Source organism: Triturus cristatus, chromosome 2_2 (genome assembly GCF_964204655.1).
Source record: "Triturus cristatus chromosome 2_2, aTriCri1.1, whole genome shotgun sequence".
Classification (NCBI taxonomy): domain Eukaryota; kingdom Metazoa; phylum Chordata; class Amphibia; order Caudata; family Salamandridae; genus Triturus; species Triturus cristatus.
This window is the reverse complement of record NC_140582.1, coordinates 919,740,613-919,761,023: the sequence shown is the minus strand read 5'-3', so window position 1 is coordinate 919,761,023 and position 20,411 is coordinate 919,740,613. Positions and strand designations below refer to the sequence as shown.

Below are 20,411 nucleotides of genomic sequence, written 5' to 3'. Positions count from 1 at the left end.
TCCCGACGCCGCTGCTGATCGCATCGACTCGACGCCCTTCTCGACGCCGTGAGCGCTGCTCCGGCCCGACATCCCTTGACGCCGCTGCGGATTGACCCGACTCCGAGGCACGATCGACGCCGACCTCGACGCCGACATCTCGACGCCGTGGATCATCATTTTCTTCGTTTCTCAAGGTACTGTACTTGTGGGGTCTGTTGGGACTCCAGGCTCGACGTAGCGCTCCTCGCGGTCGACACCGAACCTTGGGAATCGTGTAGACTCGACGTCGTGTGACTCCTGTGGGGGTTACATTGTTGCCAAAGAACCGTGCTCAGAAGAATACTTTGCTAAAGAACTATTTGCCAAGAAGAAACCTTACTTGAACTATTATTTTTCCTTCCAAAGAGTATTTATTAAGACTGTGGTATATTTTTGTCGTTATTTGGTCTTGTGCTAAGCCTTATATAAAAATACTATTTTTATAATAACTTCTGTGTCGTGTCCATCTGTAGTGTATTCACTTTATTACTGTATGTGGTCATAAATGCTTAACACACTGCCTCTGAGATAAGCCTGTCTGCTCTGCCAAGCTACCAAGGGGGTAGCAGGGGTTATCTGAGTGTGTAATCCCCTTTCCCTGACTAGAGTTGGTTGGTCCCTACTTGTCAGAAGTGTATACCTCTGCCAACTAGAGACCGCCGGTTCTAACAGTGGTGTACCTAGACGTTAAAATATTCTTGGGACAGGTGGGGGGAGGTTTGTGAAGCAAGTTCAAGGGGCCATAGACTTGAATCAGTTATTGGGTTTCCTTATCAATGTAGAAAAATCTGAATTGGTTCCCAAGAAGGATGGAATTCTTGGGGTTTCTGTTGGAGTCTGAAAAAGAGATTTGTCCTTTGCCAGAAGAAAAGTTAAAGGTGATATAGAAGGGGTTGAGGGTGAAGCAATCACACCATCAGATTTCTATCTGCCCATTGGCGAGGCTGATAGGTCTACTATCGTCCTCAATTCAGGCAGGATCCTTTCATTACAGGGATCTCCACTGCCTGAAGATAAGACACCTTCAGACAGCTATAAAATAATTTAGATTACAAGTTTGAAACTACCTACCCCAAACCTGCACTGTCACCAAGAGGGTAAATAGTTAAGATACATCCCTTCTTCCAACCTTCAAGCCACTGGTGTACACTCAACAGCCTAAAACTATTAAACCCTGCTTTGACCAACTGAATCTCAACCTCCTAAACTAATACCATTGTTTTCAGTCACCACAGTGACAGAGCAGTAATGACCTTCTTCTCATTTCCTCTCATACTGCCAGAAATTCTCATTCTGTGATGCAGCCTACTCAAGACTAAGAAGGTCAATGCCATCTTCCTACAGAATGTCCTGCATGGTGCCATTGTCTCGCATGCATATATAAAATGCTCTAACAAATGCAGCATATTTTTCAAATCCTTTGCTAGAAATGAATTCCAATGTCATGGAATCCAAAATCTCAAAACATCAATTTGGTGACCAGACCTTTAGACTTTTTTTGAGGCACCAGACAACCTGAGTTCCACTGCTAGCTTCTGAAGGTCTGCCAATAGCTATGTTCACTGGCCCTGCATCTCTGCCCCTTCACAAACAAAAGGTCAGCTGGATAACACAACACATTTTCCATTCCTGGCCTCTGCATAGCTGCCCATTTAAAAAAACGTGTTTAACATCTTGACATACATGACACCAAGAAACCCATGGGCACAGTCTGAACAACAAACAAGTAAAATTTTGCCATGTGCATTAGGAATAGGTAGAATGCAAGTGTCATGTTTTAATTCCACGTCCATTTGCTGTCAAAAGCAAAAGATTGTGTAAGTTTGCATACATCGCAATGTAGTTTAATTGTACAGTAAAGTAATTCACTGACCCACCTGCTTGCTATTTTAAATTTTCTTGATCCTTGTCATTATGCCAAGGAGATGAATCATCAAAAAATGTTTGTATTTAATGGTTCTGCTATACTACCTTCCCTAACCTCCTTTAATAATTTTCGGTTCATATTGTTTTTCTTTCAACTTATTAAATCAAGTTCTTGGCCCACATTGAGCCTTCATGAGTAATGGTTAAACCTCCTCTGGATTTTGCAGCACTCGTCCTATCCAAGTAAAATACTAAGCATACACTCAGTTCCTGATGCTTAACGTGTGTGCAAACCTTTATGCAACAAAGCCCTTCCTGCACCTCTCGTTTCCTTGTGATGACCTCTTTTGGGGCTATTTGGATACCTGTACTTGTTTTTTCAATTTACCAAGTTATTTTGGACAGAAACGTCCATTTAAATCCCAAAATGGACCACCAACTGAGGACCCTGGCTTGGGTTGGAAAACCACACATTCTTGAATTGAAACCATCCTGATATCTATATCTATATCTATATTCACTGAAAAAACCACAGGTTTCAGGGACATTATAGTTAGTTGGACATTTCACTCGGACAAAATCAGAAATATTCAGCCGTTATAGTTAGTAGAGCTAACTGTAACTCGCGCCCCCACAATGCACTGCTGATGACGTCACATATTACATCACTCATGACATGGTCAGTGACATCACTGATTACATCACTGATGACATCCCAAATGACATCACTGATGACATCACTGATTACATCACCCAGTGAATGTGTGTTTCTGTAAAGTTTAAATATGTTTTATATATATATATATATATGCCAAGGTGTATTGAAGAATGAGTGGGTGTATAAGTGTCTGAATGGATGATTTAGTAGGTGCGTGACTGATTGTATAAGTGACTGATTAAGAGTATCTTACTGAATGCATGGGTTTGTGAGTAAACTGTGTAAATGTCTGTATCAGTCTGTCAGTTGGTGTATAAGTGGTTGCGTGGGTTGGTGAGTAGCTACATGACTGTCTATATGGATTATTGATTTGTTGTCTAAATATCTGTATGGGTGCCTGAGTGTCTGTGTGAGTGGTGGGGGTGGGTGACTCTGTGCATAGATGTGTAAGTGGGTGTTTCACAGAGTGCATCTATGAAGGGCTGTATGGGTGGGTGAGTGTGTGTATGGGTGTGTTGGTGAGTGAATGGCTGTCTCAGTGGTATATGTGTGGGTAACTACATATGTGAAAGGCAGTATATGTGAGTGTTGGAGTAAATAAATGACTATACGTGAGAGAGTGATTGTGAGAGTGGCTGTACGGATGAGTGTGTGCTTGTATCATTGATTGTATAAGAGAGTAAGTATGTGTTAATATTTGTATAAATAAGTGAGGTGGTCTGTTTATAACTGACTGAGTAGGTGTGTGAGTAAGTCTATGGATGAGTGGTGGTGTGTGAGTGTATGTATAAGTGTATGAGTGCATATGATAGTGCTGTATTGATGAGTGACTGCATGTATGAGTTACTGTATGGGTGAATGAGTGGATGTGTGTGTATGGGTAGACCTAGGAATCACTGAGCGGGTATGTACTAACTGCTATTGGCTGTCCATGGTTTCGATATTGGTAGCATGTATTTTAGAGTGGGTGTATCAAAGGTTTTATTAGGGTATGAGGGGATGCTTCAGATTATCACATGGATGATGTGATCAGTGATGTAATCAGTGATGTCATTTCAGATGTCATCAGTGATGTAATCAGTGATGTCACTGACCATGTCATGAGTGATGTAATATGTGACATCATCAGCAGTGCTTTGCAGGGGTGCGAGTTAAAGTTACCTCTACTAACTATAACAGCCGAATTTCTCTGGTTTTGTACGAGTGAAATGTCCAACTAACTATAATGTCCCTGAAACCTGTGGGTTTTTCAGTGAATTTCTAAGGTTTTTTAAAATGCTAATTTCTAACTATAACGTCCCTGAAACATATGGGTTTTTTCCGTAAATTTCTAAGGTTTTTTAAATGCTAATTTCTAACTATAGCATCCCTATTAAGTCCACTTGAATCCTGAGGCTCCCTGGGGGCCCACTAGCCCACCAGGTACCTCCAGTAAGCGCCACAGAGCTGTGTTGCAGAGAGGTGTTCCGAGGCCACGCCCCTTTTTACACCACACTGCAAACATGGCTTCTGGCGCACTGCTGCTCGGAGGATGAACTCCACTAGTGTCCTGAGGTCCTCAGGAGACAAGATGACCTCATCGCCCCACCAGCAGTGCACCAGAAGCCGTGTTTGTAGAGTGGTGTAAAAAGGGGCATGACCTCAGACCACCTCTCTGCAACACAGCTCTGTAGCGCTTACTGGAGCTACTTGGTGGGCTAGTAGCGCTACTAGCGCTTACTTGAGGTACTTGGTACCATATCAAACATACGGCGCATTTTACTCCTTTGCGCCGGGTGCACCTTTTAAAAGTTACACCTGCCGCAAACATTGAAAATGTTACATATTTGGATGAATGCGCTGCCCTCAGGGCAGCGCCTTCATGTGAAAAACGGAGCGGTTGCTTTGAAGCCACTTCATGTTTTATAATGCAGGTAGCAACCCGCCTGCACTTTTAAGGGGGATTAGTGATCCCCCTTGCAGGTAGGTGCAGTGAGTGCAGTGAGTGACTGCACCCGACTGCAAGGGGATGTCTGGGGATCCATGGAAACCCTTTACCTCCCTCCAGAGGGCTGCGATCAGGGGGTGCACTGACAGTGCACCACCATTTAGGTGGTGTACTGTTAGTGCGCCTTTTGACAACTTCTCTGCTTCTGCGCCTGCAACTGTAATACTGTGCAGCTGCAGAAGCAAAGGGAAAACCTCATTTACATGGGGGTACGCCCCCAAGCAAATGAGGGAATGCCCTCTGATGATAGCGCTGGTGCTTTATGTGCGCCAGCGCTATGGATATTACACAAGGAGGTGCACAAGCGTCTGCGGCCCCTTCTGTAATACCAAAGTGCCGGGGGGAGGGGCGCAAAGCGAGCGCAAACCCTTGTTGCGCCCCTAGGGCACTTCTGTAATATGGCCCCTGGTTGTTAATCTACGTGCTTTAGTGAATGGCAAACAATCCAGCATATATAAAAAGAGCGGTCACTGATAAAGAGGTGGCCATGTAAGAGGTGCACGCATGTATGGGATTGGTCTGCTGGTTCCCTGAGATGTAGACTGTGGGCACTCTGAAGCTGCATTTTACAGCTGATGCACTAAAGTTTACTATTAAATAAGCTCGAATACTATGATTAAAATGTTGTTTTACCAACAAAGGTAGTTCAGACAGTTCAGGTTGGCATGTCGAATTTCTAAAAGGAATATTCATGAGGGCAATTTGCTTTCTATGGATGAGTCATGGATAAGGATGGGGTATTTGCATCACCATTGGAAAGTATTAATGACTAACATCCCGCAGCCCTCTAAGCCATCAGCAAGTAATCATGATCCAAGTGCAATGAACAGCATATTTTGCAATAAAGTTGTACTCACCATCTTCAGAAGCGCATTGAGGTATTCGATTTTCTTCTATTTTCCACAAAATCTCAATATTCCATGCAAGGCATAATCTGTGATCTTTGAAAGGGCGTTGAAAAGGTGGAAGAGGTCTCAGTACAGCAAAGGTCTTTGCAACTGCAGGCATGGAGGTTCCATTGGTCTGGTCAGGCTGGTTTTTCAATTTTTGGTGAGTGATCCAAGCTCTTACCAACACAGAATGAATGAGTATTGAGTGCCTGATGACATAATCATCCCTGTATGCCATAATATTTGGGAATTTTATATCCACTTTCCTGGTTCTGTGGACATAAAGATGATTTTCGTTTTGCCACCTCTTCTTAATGATAGAAACTGCACTTCTGAACTCAGAAGAAGCCACTACTTCAAGGTTCACAATACAAGGGTTCGAACACAAATAATGTACATCGATTTCACAATCACGAACTGTTTCTGGTACATTACTAAATTCGAGGAAGTCATCAGAGTTCAGTTTTTGCTCCGAAAGCACGGTGACAGATGTGGTCTTCCTACCTAAAGCGGGCAGTGGATCCTACAATGAGAAAATATTCTAGTCATAAACAGAGCTTAGCTACATTGAAACACGACAGTCAAGCTTCAAAGAAATGAGAGAAGTTGTCACAGGGATCAAACGACAAACCAGACCAGGCTCTGCACATCCGAATCTATAACTGACTATTTGAAAAACTGTCTTTATGGCTAACCATGGCTGAAATCTATGCAAAAAAGACTTAAAAAAAGAATCAGTGTAAAAGCAAAATCTCTACGTTTGATATTGAATGCAAAACAGCCAATTATCAAATGTTCTACATGCAAAGCCAAAACCAACATCAAACACAAAAGAAAACGGGTACAAAATGTTAACCAAAGCCAAAACAAGCTTTGGCAGAGTAAAGAGGTTGTGCCTTTAATAAAAGTGCCAAGCGGTTTACTTTACTAATGCTATTGTGTAAAATATTGTTTAAAAAAAGCAAAATCAAAAAAATCTAAATTTTGAAGGAAAACAAACACATATCTCATGGTATCTTAAAACTGTACATTGAAATATTTAATCTTTATAAATGGCATCATTTTTTTCATATACGTTTCACTCATTAAACTCTGAACAAATTTTAAATGAATAAGAAATGTCAGAATGTAAGGGAAACATTAACACGCCCTAATTTACTTTCCACAGGATGCAGCAATTTGCTCCTCTGCATTAGCCCAAGGAGCAGATGTATGGCCCTCCAGAAGAAGTTGCTTGCAGATAACTGGACTCTTAGGACCTGGCAGTTGAGGCCCTCAGCACACAATGAATGCTGGCAGTGCCTAGCAGGCACCAGCGGTGTGATTATGATGCTGGATCCCCACCAGGCTTATCATGGCTGTTCACTCGCCATAGAAAGGCTGGCGGGGATGGAATTTGGGGGCCCTTTGCCGGCCCCCCTTGACCAGGGGCAGTTCAGTTTTGCACTTGGGGGCCACTTATGGTGCTCCCCTACATTTCCCTGCACCATGTGGCAGGCACCGCATGGTGCCTGCCATGTGGTGCAGGTAAATGCAAAACATGCATTTTTTTCCATTGCATTGGGTGCTACAGACAACAGCACCCGCTGCAATGAAAAACATGGTACTTGCAGCCGCCTTGGTGGTGGTCGCATTGTAATGCCATACGTGGGACCGCCGCCTTATAGGCGGGCGGTCCCCATCCCCGGGACGATGGCGGACGCGCAGAAGTCCATCCGCCATTGTAATCAGGCCCTTAGTTTGCATGCTAAGTGCACCTTCTACTTCTGATACAAGCTGAGTGAGTGTAGGAGATGGCCCTTACCCCACTGCCATAAAAGTCTTTGTGTGCCAAAGTGTGCTCTTTGTGATGGAATACAGGAGATCAAACAAAAACAACCCTTTAAATCTACTCTTCAGCCATAACCCAGCAAAAAATCTACATTTCTGTGCTTTAACAGACAAGCTGGGAGGGGTAGGGAGCAACACAGTGCAATTAGAGCGGGTTTAAGGCATGAAAAAGCACGATCAATCCACCAATCAGGTGTTTATAAAGCGCGCTACTCACCCGTGAGGGTCTTAAGGCGCTCAGGGGTAGAAGGTACAGCTTCGGATCAGTCGAAGAGCCAGGTCTTGAGGTCCTTCCTGAACGTGTGCAGGGTCGGGGAGCATCTGATGTTCACAGGGAGCTCTTTCCAGGTCTTGGCTGTGATGTAGGAGAAGGCTCACCCGCCTGCTCTGTTTTTGCGGATGCGGGGGACCTTTGCCAGGGCCAGGTCAGCGGAGCGGAGGTTCCTCTTGAGTATGTGAAAGGAGACTCTCTCGTTGCGGTATTTGGGTCCGATGTTGTGGAAGGATTTGTAGACGTGGGTGAGGAGTTTGAAGGTAACCCTCTTCTCGACGGAGAGCCAGTGGAGGTCTCGTAGGTGTTTGGTCATGTGTTCGTGACGCGGTGTCCCGAGGACGAGTCTGGCTGTGGTGTTCTGGATGGTTTGGAGTTTGTGTAGAAGAATTCTGTTGATTCCAGCGTAGAGGGTGTTGCCGTAGTCCAGTCTGCTGATTATGAGCACGTGGGTGACGGTCCTTCTGCCGTCGGGGGGATCCATTTGAAGGTCTTGCGGAGGATGCGCAGGCAGTTGAAACTGGTGGAAGCAACGGCGTTGATCTGGCGGTTCATGGAGAGGGAGGTGTTGAGGATGATGCCCAGGTTTCGTGTGTGGTCTGTAGGGGTGGGTGGACCCCCGAGGGCAGACGGACACCAGGTGTTGTCCCAGGCAGGGGTGCAGGGTCCGAGGATGAGGACCTCGGTTTTCTCTAAGTTGAGCTTCAAGCAGCTGTCTTTCATCCAGGCTGCGATGTCCTTCATTCCTTCCTGGAAGCAGAGTCTGGTGTCTTCGGGATTCTTCGTGAGTGAGAGCATGTTGTCGGCATAGGATATTATGCTGAACCCATGCTGTCTGACGATGGCGGCAAGGGGGGCCATGTAGATGTTGAAGAGCGTGGGGCTGAGCGATGATCCTCGGAGTACTCCGCAGTTGATATCTGTGGGTTCGAAGAGGAAGGGAGGGAGTCTGATCCTCTGGGTTCTACCGGAGAGAAAGGATTGGATCCAGTCGAGGGCGGCTCCTTGTATCCCCGCATCATGAAGTCTGGCAGCGAGGAAAGAGAGCTAGAATACATGCACTCTCATGAAGTGCTGATTGAAAAAGATAGTAGTACATTAAATGCGAACAGTGGAAGGATATAAGTCAGCCACTCAAAAAGATCATAAAGTGGCTATACGCCAATGAAATGGACAAACACAAGAAGAGTGAGCCAGGCAAATAAATAACAAGCATTGGCACAGCCAATAGGTCTTGCTTTATAAGTATTTAGTTTTGCAGCACAATATCCTTGGTGCAACAACATCAGCTGTTGCATGGCTAAACCTTGTACCTTATAAGTGTTTAGCCATGCAACAGTTGATGTTGTTGCACCAAGGATATTGTGCTGGATAACTAAACACTTAATGTCTCAAAGGCAAGATCTATTGGCTATGCCGATGCTTGATTAGCGATGTTGTGCAGCATGGATAAAGAGGAACCCCCCATTAAAAAAAAGATGCTATTATGCAGTTGCAGCAGCTGTGTCATTTTGTAGGTAAAAGCACAACACAGGAACGCACCTACAGCGTGCGTGTGAAGTTTTCTTTTTTTTTTATTTACTGATCCAAGTTGTACTGGTAAATAAAGAAAAATAAAGCAGTGCCAAAGCTTTTTTTTTTTTTTAAGGCGGGTGGAGGGAAATAACAAAAGCAGGGCTCAGAAGCAACACGGAGAGTACTGATGCGGGAAAGATTACAGAGGATGGGGTCAGAAGCAACACGAATGGCGGCTGGACAAGCAGGGCGAGAGAGCGCAACGTGGAGCATGTGAGAACAGAAGCACACGGGATAAAGAGAGCAATGTGGAACGGGTAGAAGCACACAGGGGAAAAACTACCGTACAGTACTACTGAAGTAGGGCTAGGCCCTAAACTGGCATGCCAAGCAGAGCAAACATGCAGGACTTACTCACGAACATATTGTGACTATTCACAGCAGTGTTTTGGTACTCCAAGAGACAGGAGTGAAGGTGTTCAGATTTGGCACTGCCACGCTCGCGAATGCCTTACTGTGCATAGCAGAAGTCAAAAGTGCTTCGGCACTGCACACTGCCACAACCACGCCACCAGTACTGGAGGCTTGAAAGGGAGCAAAGGGGTCCTTGTATCACTACCACAGTCAATCTAAAAACACCAGTTAAGGTCTTACTGTAAACAGCAGGAGTCAAGGGTGCTTCGGCACTGCACACCACACACTATCCCCACCACGCCACCAGTGCTGGAGGCCTGGCAGGGAGCATGGGGTTCTTGTATCATAATAAAAGCACCAATGAATGACTTAGCTGCGTAGCAGGAATCAATGGTGCTTCTGCACTACACACCAAAGAAAGGGAGAGAATGCATGTGTGCGTGAGTGCCTGTGTGTGTGCGCGAGAGAGAGGGAGAGAGAGAAAGAGCATCTGTGTGTGCGTGTGTATGTGTGTGAGAGAGGGAGAGAGAGTGTGCATGTGTGCATGCATGCGTGTGAGAGAGCGAGAGCGCGAATGTGTCTGTGCGTGGGTGTGTGAGAGAAAGAGAGAGAGTGCATGTGTTTGTGCGTGTGTGTGAGTGAGAGAATGTGCATGTGTGCGTGCCTGTGTCTGTGTGAGAGAGAGAGAGCGTGCATGTGTGCGTGCATGTGTGTGAGAGAGGGGACGAGTGGAAGAGAGCAGAGAGCCTGCATACGTGAGTATGCGTGTGTGTGTGAGTGTGAGAGAGCGTGCATGTGTCCCTGTGTGTGTGTGAGAAAGAGAGAGAGAGCGTGCATGTGTGCGTGCCTGTGTGAGTGTGAGGGATAGGGGGAGAGGGAGAGAGAGAGAGAGCGTGCATGTGTGCGTGCATGCGTGTGTGAGAGAGGGAGAGAGAGAGCTTGTGTGCGTGAAAGAGAGAGAGAGTTGATGCTGCATGGCAGAGCATGTTGGGGATCCCACAGCAACCCTCAAACCCCTGTGAGCATGTTTTTCGTGGAAAACATGAATGACTCCAACTCGAGGTTTGTAGGCTTGTGTAGGGCACCCTGCCATCCCAGAACAGTAGACTGGGTGTTAACTCTGCCAATTACAAACACAATTAATACAATGCACACATTGAAGCACGGAGGTTTGTAATCGGATGAAGGTCTACGTTGGTTTTGATTAGATGAATCGGGTGCCTCTGTATCATAGGTTATTAGACTTGGATTCCTGTACTGGCTTGATGTATTGAACTTTTATGAAGCTGTCTTGTTACGCAATTTAATTACGAGATGTAAATATGCACACTAGTTAATTACAATCTTAACTTTAGTAATATTAAACTGTTTAGCACATTGGGGGTTGTCATGGCTTGACAAAGGGATTGGTTTCTGAGAAGAATCCGATCTGCACATAGTTATTGTAAAATGTTTATTATTGCATAATATCAATGTTTATTATTGCATAATATCACTGAATCACACAAGCGGTACCTGCAAGCCTTTAAATACAGGAGATGCTGTTGCTATTTAAGATGAACGTAGCGGGAAAACCTACTAGTACCATGCACTGTTCAGTTGTTTTTTTTCCAAAACCATTATGAATAAATAAGAGTAAACAAAACTAACCCAATGAATAAACTGTCATTGTATTAAATGTATACACAAAATAATCATAGCAAATCACATGATAACATCCATAATATGGAATCAGTATCTCTGTACTTAATTCTGCATAACATTAATCACTCTTAATGATGCAAAAAACATTCCATGGGCAATCTTAGATTTTACAGAAACATAGTTGTTCAATTCTTCATCCGTATTTCACGTGCAGCCCGATGCATTTCGGGACAAAAGAGTCCCTTCCACAGGGACAAACCTATAACAAATATTCTGAAATTACTCGTGATGTCAGTTTACAGGAGGTGGACTCTGTTAACTCAACAGGACGAGGCAGAAAGGCAAAGGCCATACAAGGAATGTGCACAACACTTAAAATGTACTTAAAAAAAGATATAGGTCAGAAAATCACCGAAAAAGGGCTCACTTTAAGGAAAAAACGCAAGTGGAAAAAATCACGTGAATGAACAAAATTGGACAAAATTACTCGAAGTGATAAAGGAAGAATCAATATACTCATCACTGGGAAAACCCCCCTTCGAGTGAAAACGGTGCTGAGTAGAAAGCAACAACTCACCATGGCACGAACTACAAACACGTGTGGTGAAAGGAGCATACAGGAATGGCATATGTCACTGTAGAAAACATAGAATATAGGACCTAAATTGAGAAACTTCAAAGAAATATGTACAGAGTACACTAGAACGAACAGCGTACAAAAGAGGCTCACCTCTGGATCTACTAGATATAATGCGTGCTACGTGAAAAACTTGAATGCAATGGCTTTAGAAAGATTGTCACCGGAACCTGTGAATAAAGTAAACCTAGTATGAGTAAGGAAAGTACTCAATGCTGTACCCGTACGAACCATCATAAAAGAAACTAGGGTCTTAGCGATGGAGATGTTCAAAAAATCAACGAAGTAACCCTCATAAGGCGCAAACTCTTCGGGGAACCATTATGTGTTTGAATGTAAGGGACGCGAAAGCGAAGTATTTAAAACAAAAACCGACTGAACACGGAAGCCATCCTGGTCACATGACGGGTAAACCGACGATGCACTAACAGTAGTTCCAAAAAGTAAAAGGAAACGACTAATGAAGTTAGGAATAAGTAAATAGGTGAATGATAGTGACAATGGGAAGGCACAACAACATGAAAGCACATAATTTAATAAAAGAACTTCCTGAACAAAATGCTCTATAAAACAGCATGTGGTCCTCATGATATGCGAACTCAGAAGGCAATCACCATGTACGAAGATATATGAAACGCAAATTATTAGGAAAGTTAAAACGGCACAGAACACGCCTAAGTCACATGGTGGTTATGGAAACAAATGATGCACTATCAGTAATTCCATTGTGAATAGATCCGACCCGTATATGAGTAATCAAGGATGAGAAATGAATATGTGTAAACGGTGGCAACAATCTAAAGGTGCATTAGCACGAAAACATATTTGCTCATAAAAGGAGCCACGTGAAAACCTAACAACTCATGATACCGCATATGCGAGAGAGAAGAAAATCGAACTAATAATAGTCACAACATAAAGGAATGAGTGTGACAACCGGAGATGTGTTCACGTGATGGTACAAAAACGGAGTGAGATAGAAGATAAGAATGCAAAAAAATGTTGTTGAAAAATGGCAAGCCAGAGGGGGATAAAGTGGTGAAAGGTGGACACAAATTAAGCGCCTCAAAGATTAAGAATGATGAAGATAACCAAAAATAAGGGATGTGTAGTACAGAAACCAGATACAGAAAGCCATCACCATACATACCTAAGTTATACATATTGTGACATAACCAGTATTAGAAAAAATAATGTATGATCACAATGCTAATGTTTAACATAAAAACAACCAGACAACACATATGTGACTCCATAAGAACATTAGGAGTAAACATTATTTAGATAACCCTGGACATAATAATGATGTGTTATCACAAGAACTGTAGATCAGAGGAAACAACTCATATCTAATCTATCATTGAGCCCGGAGGGCATCATAGAGTTTACATTTTTAATCCAATATATTTCTCTTTGGAGAAGTTTTTAATACATTTAATACAATGATAGTTTATTCATTGGGTTAGTTTTGTTTACTCTTATTTATTCATAGTGGTTTTGGAAAAAAACAACTAAACAGTGCATGGTACTAGTAGGTTTTCCTGCTACATTCATGTTATAATTATCCATTCATCCTGTTTGACAGCGGATGAAGTACAGTGGCACCAATTATTTTACACGCATAAGTTGATAATCACTAGTTTTATCTTGGTGTGCACCATCAACCTTTCTTCTTTAACGAAGTTGCTATTTAAGGCCATGGGGTGGCAGTGGTAGTCTCTCGAGTGGTGCGTGCGCGGCTGTCGCGCGACGTGAAAGTGATCGCGATCAAGCGCGCGGCGAGCGATGCACTTAATGAGCATGAGGAATGCCATATGGCGCCTCTGCTCAAGCGCGCGCCCGCGCACATGCACTGCAAGCTGTAGCCACGGTAGCATTTTTTTAAGCCCTCACTTAAAGTCTCGCCGGACCAGCACAAGCACTGGGTCAGGCGAGACCTAAAAATCAAGCAAATGAGAGAGGTAAATAAGCTAACCAATGGTAAGCAGTGGTTGGGCTGTACGCCCCTGTAAGTTCATAATTATTCTTTTGCAACCAGACAACTTATGCTGTCTAGTAGTCTCGGCCTAGAAAGATAAGAAAAGTCACAATTGCATCTACTCATAAAAAACATCCATGAACAAGGACTCCAAACAATTCTGGACTGGTAATGAGCTCATCAAGTACCCCAAGACGCAGTTGTAGGAGAGTAGGATCTGCACTTGTGTTGCCCCCACTTTTTTTCTGATGTATACACTGGTTTCTGGCAATAGTCTGGCTGGGTCCCTGCTAATCAGGGCCCCAGTCTAACTGATCTCTCTAAACAACTTGGTGTGCATATTAGATGCACTAGTGATTGGATACTGTGGTACCTTATGAGCCCCTAGTATATGGTACCTTAGGTACCTAGGGCATTGGTACTTCACAGGCCTACCAGGGGCTGCAGCATGTATTATGCCACCCCTGGGAAGCACTCACAATCTGACACCACAGGCCTGCTACTGCAGTCTGTGTGAGGTAGTGTTAGCACTCCTCACTGAGGTATAGGTTCCTATATCTCACCATACACACATATAAACCTATCAGTCACCCCTATGGTAGGCCCTATCAATCCCAAGGGCAGGGTGCGTGGTTTACTATGTGAGGGGGTGCTTCTGCCTGAGCAGGACCCCTCTGCAGCTGGCAGAGTCTATTCTCTGCTGCTGTTTGTGGATGCGGTTAAACCATATACTCTTAAGTGCATTACAACCTCGCGGTAAATGCTAACTTTGGAATGACTGCATCAAAACATGTCGTGTAAGGTGTCAAACAACTTGGAATCCTACCCCCACACCAGTAACTGGTGTGGGAGTAGGATCCCACCATTCTAGAGGGGACGACATGTACACACTGTACTACACGGTAGAAATCATCTAGAGCCCTGGCATCACAAAATGGATGCCACCAGCACAGACACCGGGCTGCCCTCCTGCTGCTGACCGAAACTCGCAGTGGAGGGAGCTCAACAAAGGGTTTCCTGTCACAGGGAGGTGTCACCACCTCCCAGACAGGATTTAGTGTATTGGAGCTGGGTGGGTGCACTCTTAGAGTGCTTTGAAGTCCTGCACTGGGGGAGCAGTAGGCTCCTCTGTGCATATGCCAGCTCAAATCGGTTCATGGGCTACCTGCCCCTGCTCTGGCGCGAAACTGGACAAAGGGAAGTGGGTGTAACCACCCACTACCCTGACCCTCCTAGAGGAGTGGTCATAGAGCTAGTCCCTCCCATCTTTTCACTATAAGATACCACACATTGCCAATGCAATTTAGATTACACCTGGTCGACGCTCTATGAAGAATAATCCTGGCCCTTCAACTTTCTACTATCTCTAGAAGACCGAAGGATCTCCCTTGGAGTCAAGGAGTGACTCCCCTGCTTGGCAGGCACCAAAACTACTGAACTACGGTTGCAAACTTTACCGCTCCCGCCGGAGCCCGAATTCCCTGCGTCCCCTGAAGCGGATTTCCTGACCTCTCGACAGCCATTTTGAGTCCCCAGCGAAGCTGTGGCATCTGGACCCCACGAGTGACAAGGAACAGCAATACCAGGGAACCGTGCACTGATTTCGAGTGCAAGCCCTAAACTACGTCCAACAAATTTGTGCTTTGGCCCCCTTGTTGTCCAAGTCCCAAGCAGGTCTAGTACCGAAGATCAGCTTCCTACCTCGTCCCGAGTGACCGTGGGCTGTTGGTGAACTTTTCCTGCAAAGGCGTCTTTGCGGTTGCTTGCCCATTGGCTAGCGACTCTCCAGAAGACTTCCACATCACCTTCAAGAGCTCGCCTGGTTGCTCTGGGCCTGCCCTCACTTACCCTCGCTGGGTAAGTCCATCAGACCTTGCTGGTCTGCTCCATCGACAATCTTCCATCCACACGAGACTTGAAGTTGCCAAGGCTTGTTGGCTCCAAACCGAGTGCCGATACCGTCAACAGCTGCAGACGTTGTGGGACCATCCGAATCCAGCTGCTGGTCTCCATCGATCCCTCCTGGTCCTCGTGAGTGAAGAGACAAAATGACATCAGCGACCTGAAGAGACGCGACAGCTGTGGTCATCCATCTTGCTGGCCACCGGTCACTGGCAAGTGACTTTGAACTCTGTCCCCTCAATTTCTAGGTCTTCTGCAACTCCAATCCATCTTCGTATTCCAGCGGACACTTCTCTCGACGACGCAAGCAGCAAGTCTTCAGTGATCTCCATTGAAAACAGCATCGCGACCCGACACCAAAGGACACGTATGCACCTGGCTTCCCTGGGTGAGGTAACTCTTGCATTACGGTGCCCAAGTGTGCATTGGCTCTCGAAGTACTTACCCTGTAAGTTGTTTGCTTGTTGTCCATTCCCAAGTGCCCTAGAACTGTAAAATACAAACCGCGACATTTGCACTGAAACGCATTCAAAACCAGCGTGTGTGTTTAGACACTGCACGCGTCTCCTGTGGGCTGATTACTTACCTGCTAACACTGCAGAAGTGAAGCCCCAGCGATTCCCAAGGCCCTAGGCCTCTTCATATTGCAAGTCGAGTTTGTTAAACCACTATTTTAGTATATGATCTGGTACGCCCCTAGGGCTACAGCCATATTTGTGCTTAATTTATTGAGAACTGTTGATCTTTTGAATGTTTACCGGGCTCTAATCTCATAAAGAGATTAGTAGAGTATATTTAGAAATAAATACATATATATTTGATATATATACCTGTGTGATGTCTTTTCATTTGGTAATTCAAGAGATTATAAGGTAAAACAAGCTGCTTTACATTCCTCAGAGACTTAGCCTGAAGGCTGCTCTCCACAGCTACCACTAGGATAGCTTTCTTTAAAAGGTTGTCTTTAAACCTATCTACCAAGAGTCGAATTGGACTGGTGCAAGGTGGCCACTATAACTAGTGACCAGCATATGACAGGCCAACTTCTCACAGCAGTTAAAAGACATACCATGGACACCTCGACTGACTACTTCATGCCTCAAGTGGTCCTCAAAGCAGTCACAAGATTAAAAGTGAACAAAGTCCCAAGACCAAACTGGATTCCAATGCAGGGCTTCAAATATTTTGGCAGATGGAGAACACAAATCTACAATGATGCATCCCTAAATCTTGAAAAACAAGCTTGAGTGCATCACTATAGATAAAAGACAAACTGAACTAGGCTCCTAAAGGGCTATATCCCAACGTACCTGACATAAAAAACCTCTCTGCAAAACTAATTGTCAAGCAAATGAATAAACTGAACCAACAGAACAATATCTTAAACCCTATACAAGTTGTTTTCAGGAGTGGTCTCTCAAGCAGTCCACAAAAGTGTCATCTAGCCTAAAATTTCCAGCTCTGAAAAGAGAATCAGTAAGCTGTTACTGAACATCAGGTGATTGTAAAAAAGAATAGCACTAAAGGAACTTCAACCCAGGAAAAAACAAACCAAAAAGAAAAAGCAGGAGGCGGATATCACATGGACTCTGTAACCCACTTCATACTTTGATGTAAAACATACCATGCTATTTAGAAAAGGCCCATATGACAGCTACTAAAAAAGACTCTAGTATATGGAACACCTAACCAGCAATGATCTTCCTTCTCTTGCAGAGCTCAGAGGAACACGGTGTGCACACGCCCCTTCCGGATAAGACCTGGAGCCTAAGATGGGGAAAGGCTGCCAAACTACAACAAAAACTGATACCCTGACCCCGTCTTGCAGATGATATTAGTGGAAGTCTTTCCAAATGAAGTTAATTTTCATAATGTCAATTGATTGTGTGTGTTTTGGTACATCAATGCGTACAATCCTCATGTATAATTAAGTTGTTTCACAACACCAATTTACCTTCAGTGCTTGGTCCTCACGCTAGTGTGAAATGTTGGTTTTGAGAGTAGAGTTCATGCCTCTGTTCCTAAGGAGATCCTAAGTACCATTGTGAGGGTAAACAAACTATTTGCAACCCTTAGCCAGCATATTCGTTTGGCTAACAGAAATCAATGTGCATTAATAGTGATAATAAGTAATGTAACTTATATTTACTCTTTATGAGAAGCATCTCAACAATGAAAAAGATGATAGGCAAACATATGTTTATGTTACTTTCAAATACATAAGTCTATCTCTAGCTCTAGCTGTCTCTAGATCAGGCCATGTTTCGGCCTGGTCTAGAGAAAGCTATAGCTCTCTAGCCAGCCTCATGTTTTACATCTACAGAAACATACAATGGCTTTTGGTCAGCCACATTTGGTCTGTTGAAAAGTCATCCCTATTTTGCTCCCACCCAGCACAGTATATAACAAAGGGCAGCACGTTAGTCCAATTAATTCTGTGATTATCTTGTTCCATTAGTGATGGCAATTACCCAGTGCTTGATTTGTACTGGTATTTGCCGGTACTCAACATCAGGGCCGCCATCATAACAGAGACGGGACCGACTGACAGGGTGTCGGCGGTCCCGCCCTAGGCATTAGGATGCGACCGCCACCACGGCGGTCACAATGCCTATGTTTTGCATTGCGGCGGGTGCTGCTGTCTGCAGCACACGCCGCAATGCAAAAAGGCGACAGTGCACATATCCCTGAACTACGTGGCCGGCACCATGCGCTGCCTGCCCCATGGTGCAGAGATATGTAGGAGGGCACCATAGGTGCCCGCCAGGTCCCATGTCAGCGGGCCCGGGGGTAAGAAGAGCCCGTCCTGGTCCCCCAATGTCCCTTTCCACCAGCCGTTTCGGGTAAACCGCCATGAAATGGCCAGTGGGATGAAACATCATAATCCCTATGGCGGTGCCTGGCAAGCACCGCTACAATTGTAGGAATTGTGGCTCCCTCTGACACACCAACGGGCTGAGCCTGTCATGTGGGTGGCGGTCAGTCGTTCCGACTGCCATACATCTGCCCGCCATCGTAATGTGGCGGGCGGTGATACAGTCACTGATGGCAGTGGGACTGCTACCGACGGGCTGTCGGTGGCAGTCCCACCACCAGCCTTATCAGCCCCTTATTTCTAAGCACCAGTGCTTATGTATGAGAGTCCACAATGTGTGGCGCTGTCTGTCTTTTAGAGCCCAACAAATTGTTTCACATCTCCAAACACTTTAAAATCCATATTGAAATGGGTGAGGCTAGACCACATTCAGCTTGAGGTGGCCTGGGGTAGTGGGATATTGAAAAATGTCACACCAGTACCAGTGGGATAGTTAGTAGTAGCACAAGTGACATTGGCGCAGACCTAGCAAGGGTAGTGGGTGGCGGGAGCCAGGATAGCCTGCTGAGAAATAATGTAGGCCCTGGCACTTACATTTTCACAAATTAGCCACTACATTTTCCTGATCACTTGTGCTTATCTACCTGAAAAGCCGTGTATTGCAGTGCAAGGGCTGGTGTGACTGGGCTGCTTGCCTACTTTTTTATTTTTCGATTTTTTATACTTTTTATTTTTTTCATATTTGCTGTGTTTTCACAGATTTTATTTGATAATGGCAAGTTTGCCCAAGCCAGGTCTATTTGCTTTGCCAATGCTTATTGTCAAATGGAGTCCAACAGAAACAGGATGGAGGAAAATCAATGTCCTCAATGCTGTACTGGTGTGATTACACTTGGCTTATGTTATGTATGTATAACATGATGGTTTTCTCTCGCCTCGCTTCATTGGAAGATCATCGTCCAGGGACCTGCTATGTTCCTGTTCTAATTTGATATAAATATTTAACTTCTTTGACTGTCCTCAAGTTCTATGAAGGCTGCTGCATTCTTGTAGTGTCCTCTTTCTTCACTGTCATAGTGAGAAACAAAAATAAAGGTGATGAAAAACATACATAAAAATAGATATTAATAAGTAAGTTTCCAGTAGATGATTTATATAGAAATCATTAGAGGGGACAAAAGAAAACTGTCTAGCCCATATTACACAATTCATTCTGAAATGCTTTATGCCAGAGATAGGTATAGCAGGCTGGCATTTTGTCATGTGTGAGAAAGGCCAACTAAGTAGCTGGCACACAGTACAACACATCAACAAAACCCTGGCAAGAAATATATTCTTTATTTATACAGAGCTCTATTCTGTGTAGTTTCCTTGCACTGAAGATAATAGTGATTAAAGAATAAGAAAGTAATGAACGTAAGCCAAATCAGCTTTCTAGGTATTTGTTCTTAATATATTTCAGATAGTGATTAGTTAGTTGCTTCTAATATTGAACAATGCATAAAGGCGGGAAATTGTAAAGATAGAAAACAAGCATTTGCAATGCATTCGGTCTCGCATTTGTTAAAGTTAGAGTTATTTGCGTAGTAAATTATATTGTGTTTTACTTATGTTTTTTGTTAGGTCTCGCCTACGCATCCCGCATGCGCTGCTTAGGAAGGCCGTTAGTCGTCGCTTTGCTCATTTTCAAGCACACACTCGTGCTTGTGGCAGCATCCAACTTGCGGAAGCGACCAGCGGCTCGCATGCTAATTGGCTGTTGCTCACTCCCGCAAGGCGGATGGTGCCACAAGCATGAGTGTGCTTCAACACTGTAATTGCTCTCACAGGTGTCCATGCATGAGTACTCGTTAACTTTAACTTTCGTAGCTGCGGGCCGCCCTTGTTTGCTGGGTGTGCACATGAGAAATATGTTCTGTGTTTAATGCATTTGGTTAAACAAAGAAAATGATAGTTTCCCAAGCTTGATTTGTCTGCCTTCAG

General features: G+C 44.4%; 1 protein-coding gene across 1 annotated transcript in view; it reads right to left on the bottom strand.

Annotated features, from left to right (window-relative positions):
* The window catches only part of SEL1L3 (SEL1L family member 3), a 714,608-nt gene that overhangs the window by 636,702 nt on the left and 57,495 nt on the right, over positions 1–20,411 (bottom strand). Inside the window, exon 2 of the mRNA XM_085642308.1 lies at positions 5,390–5,945. Coding sequence (XP_085498434.1) covers positions 5,390–5,945 — 556 coding nt within the window. The remainder of the gene's footprint in view (positions 1–5,389; positions 5,946–20,411) is intronic.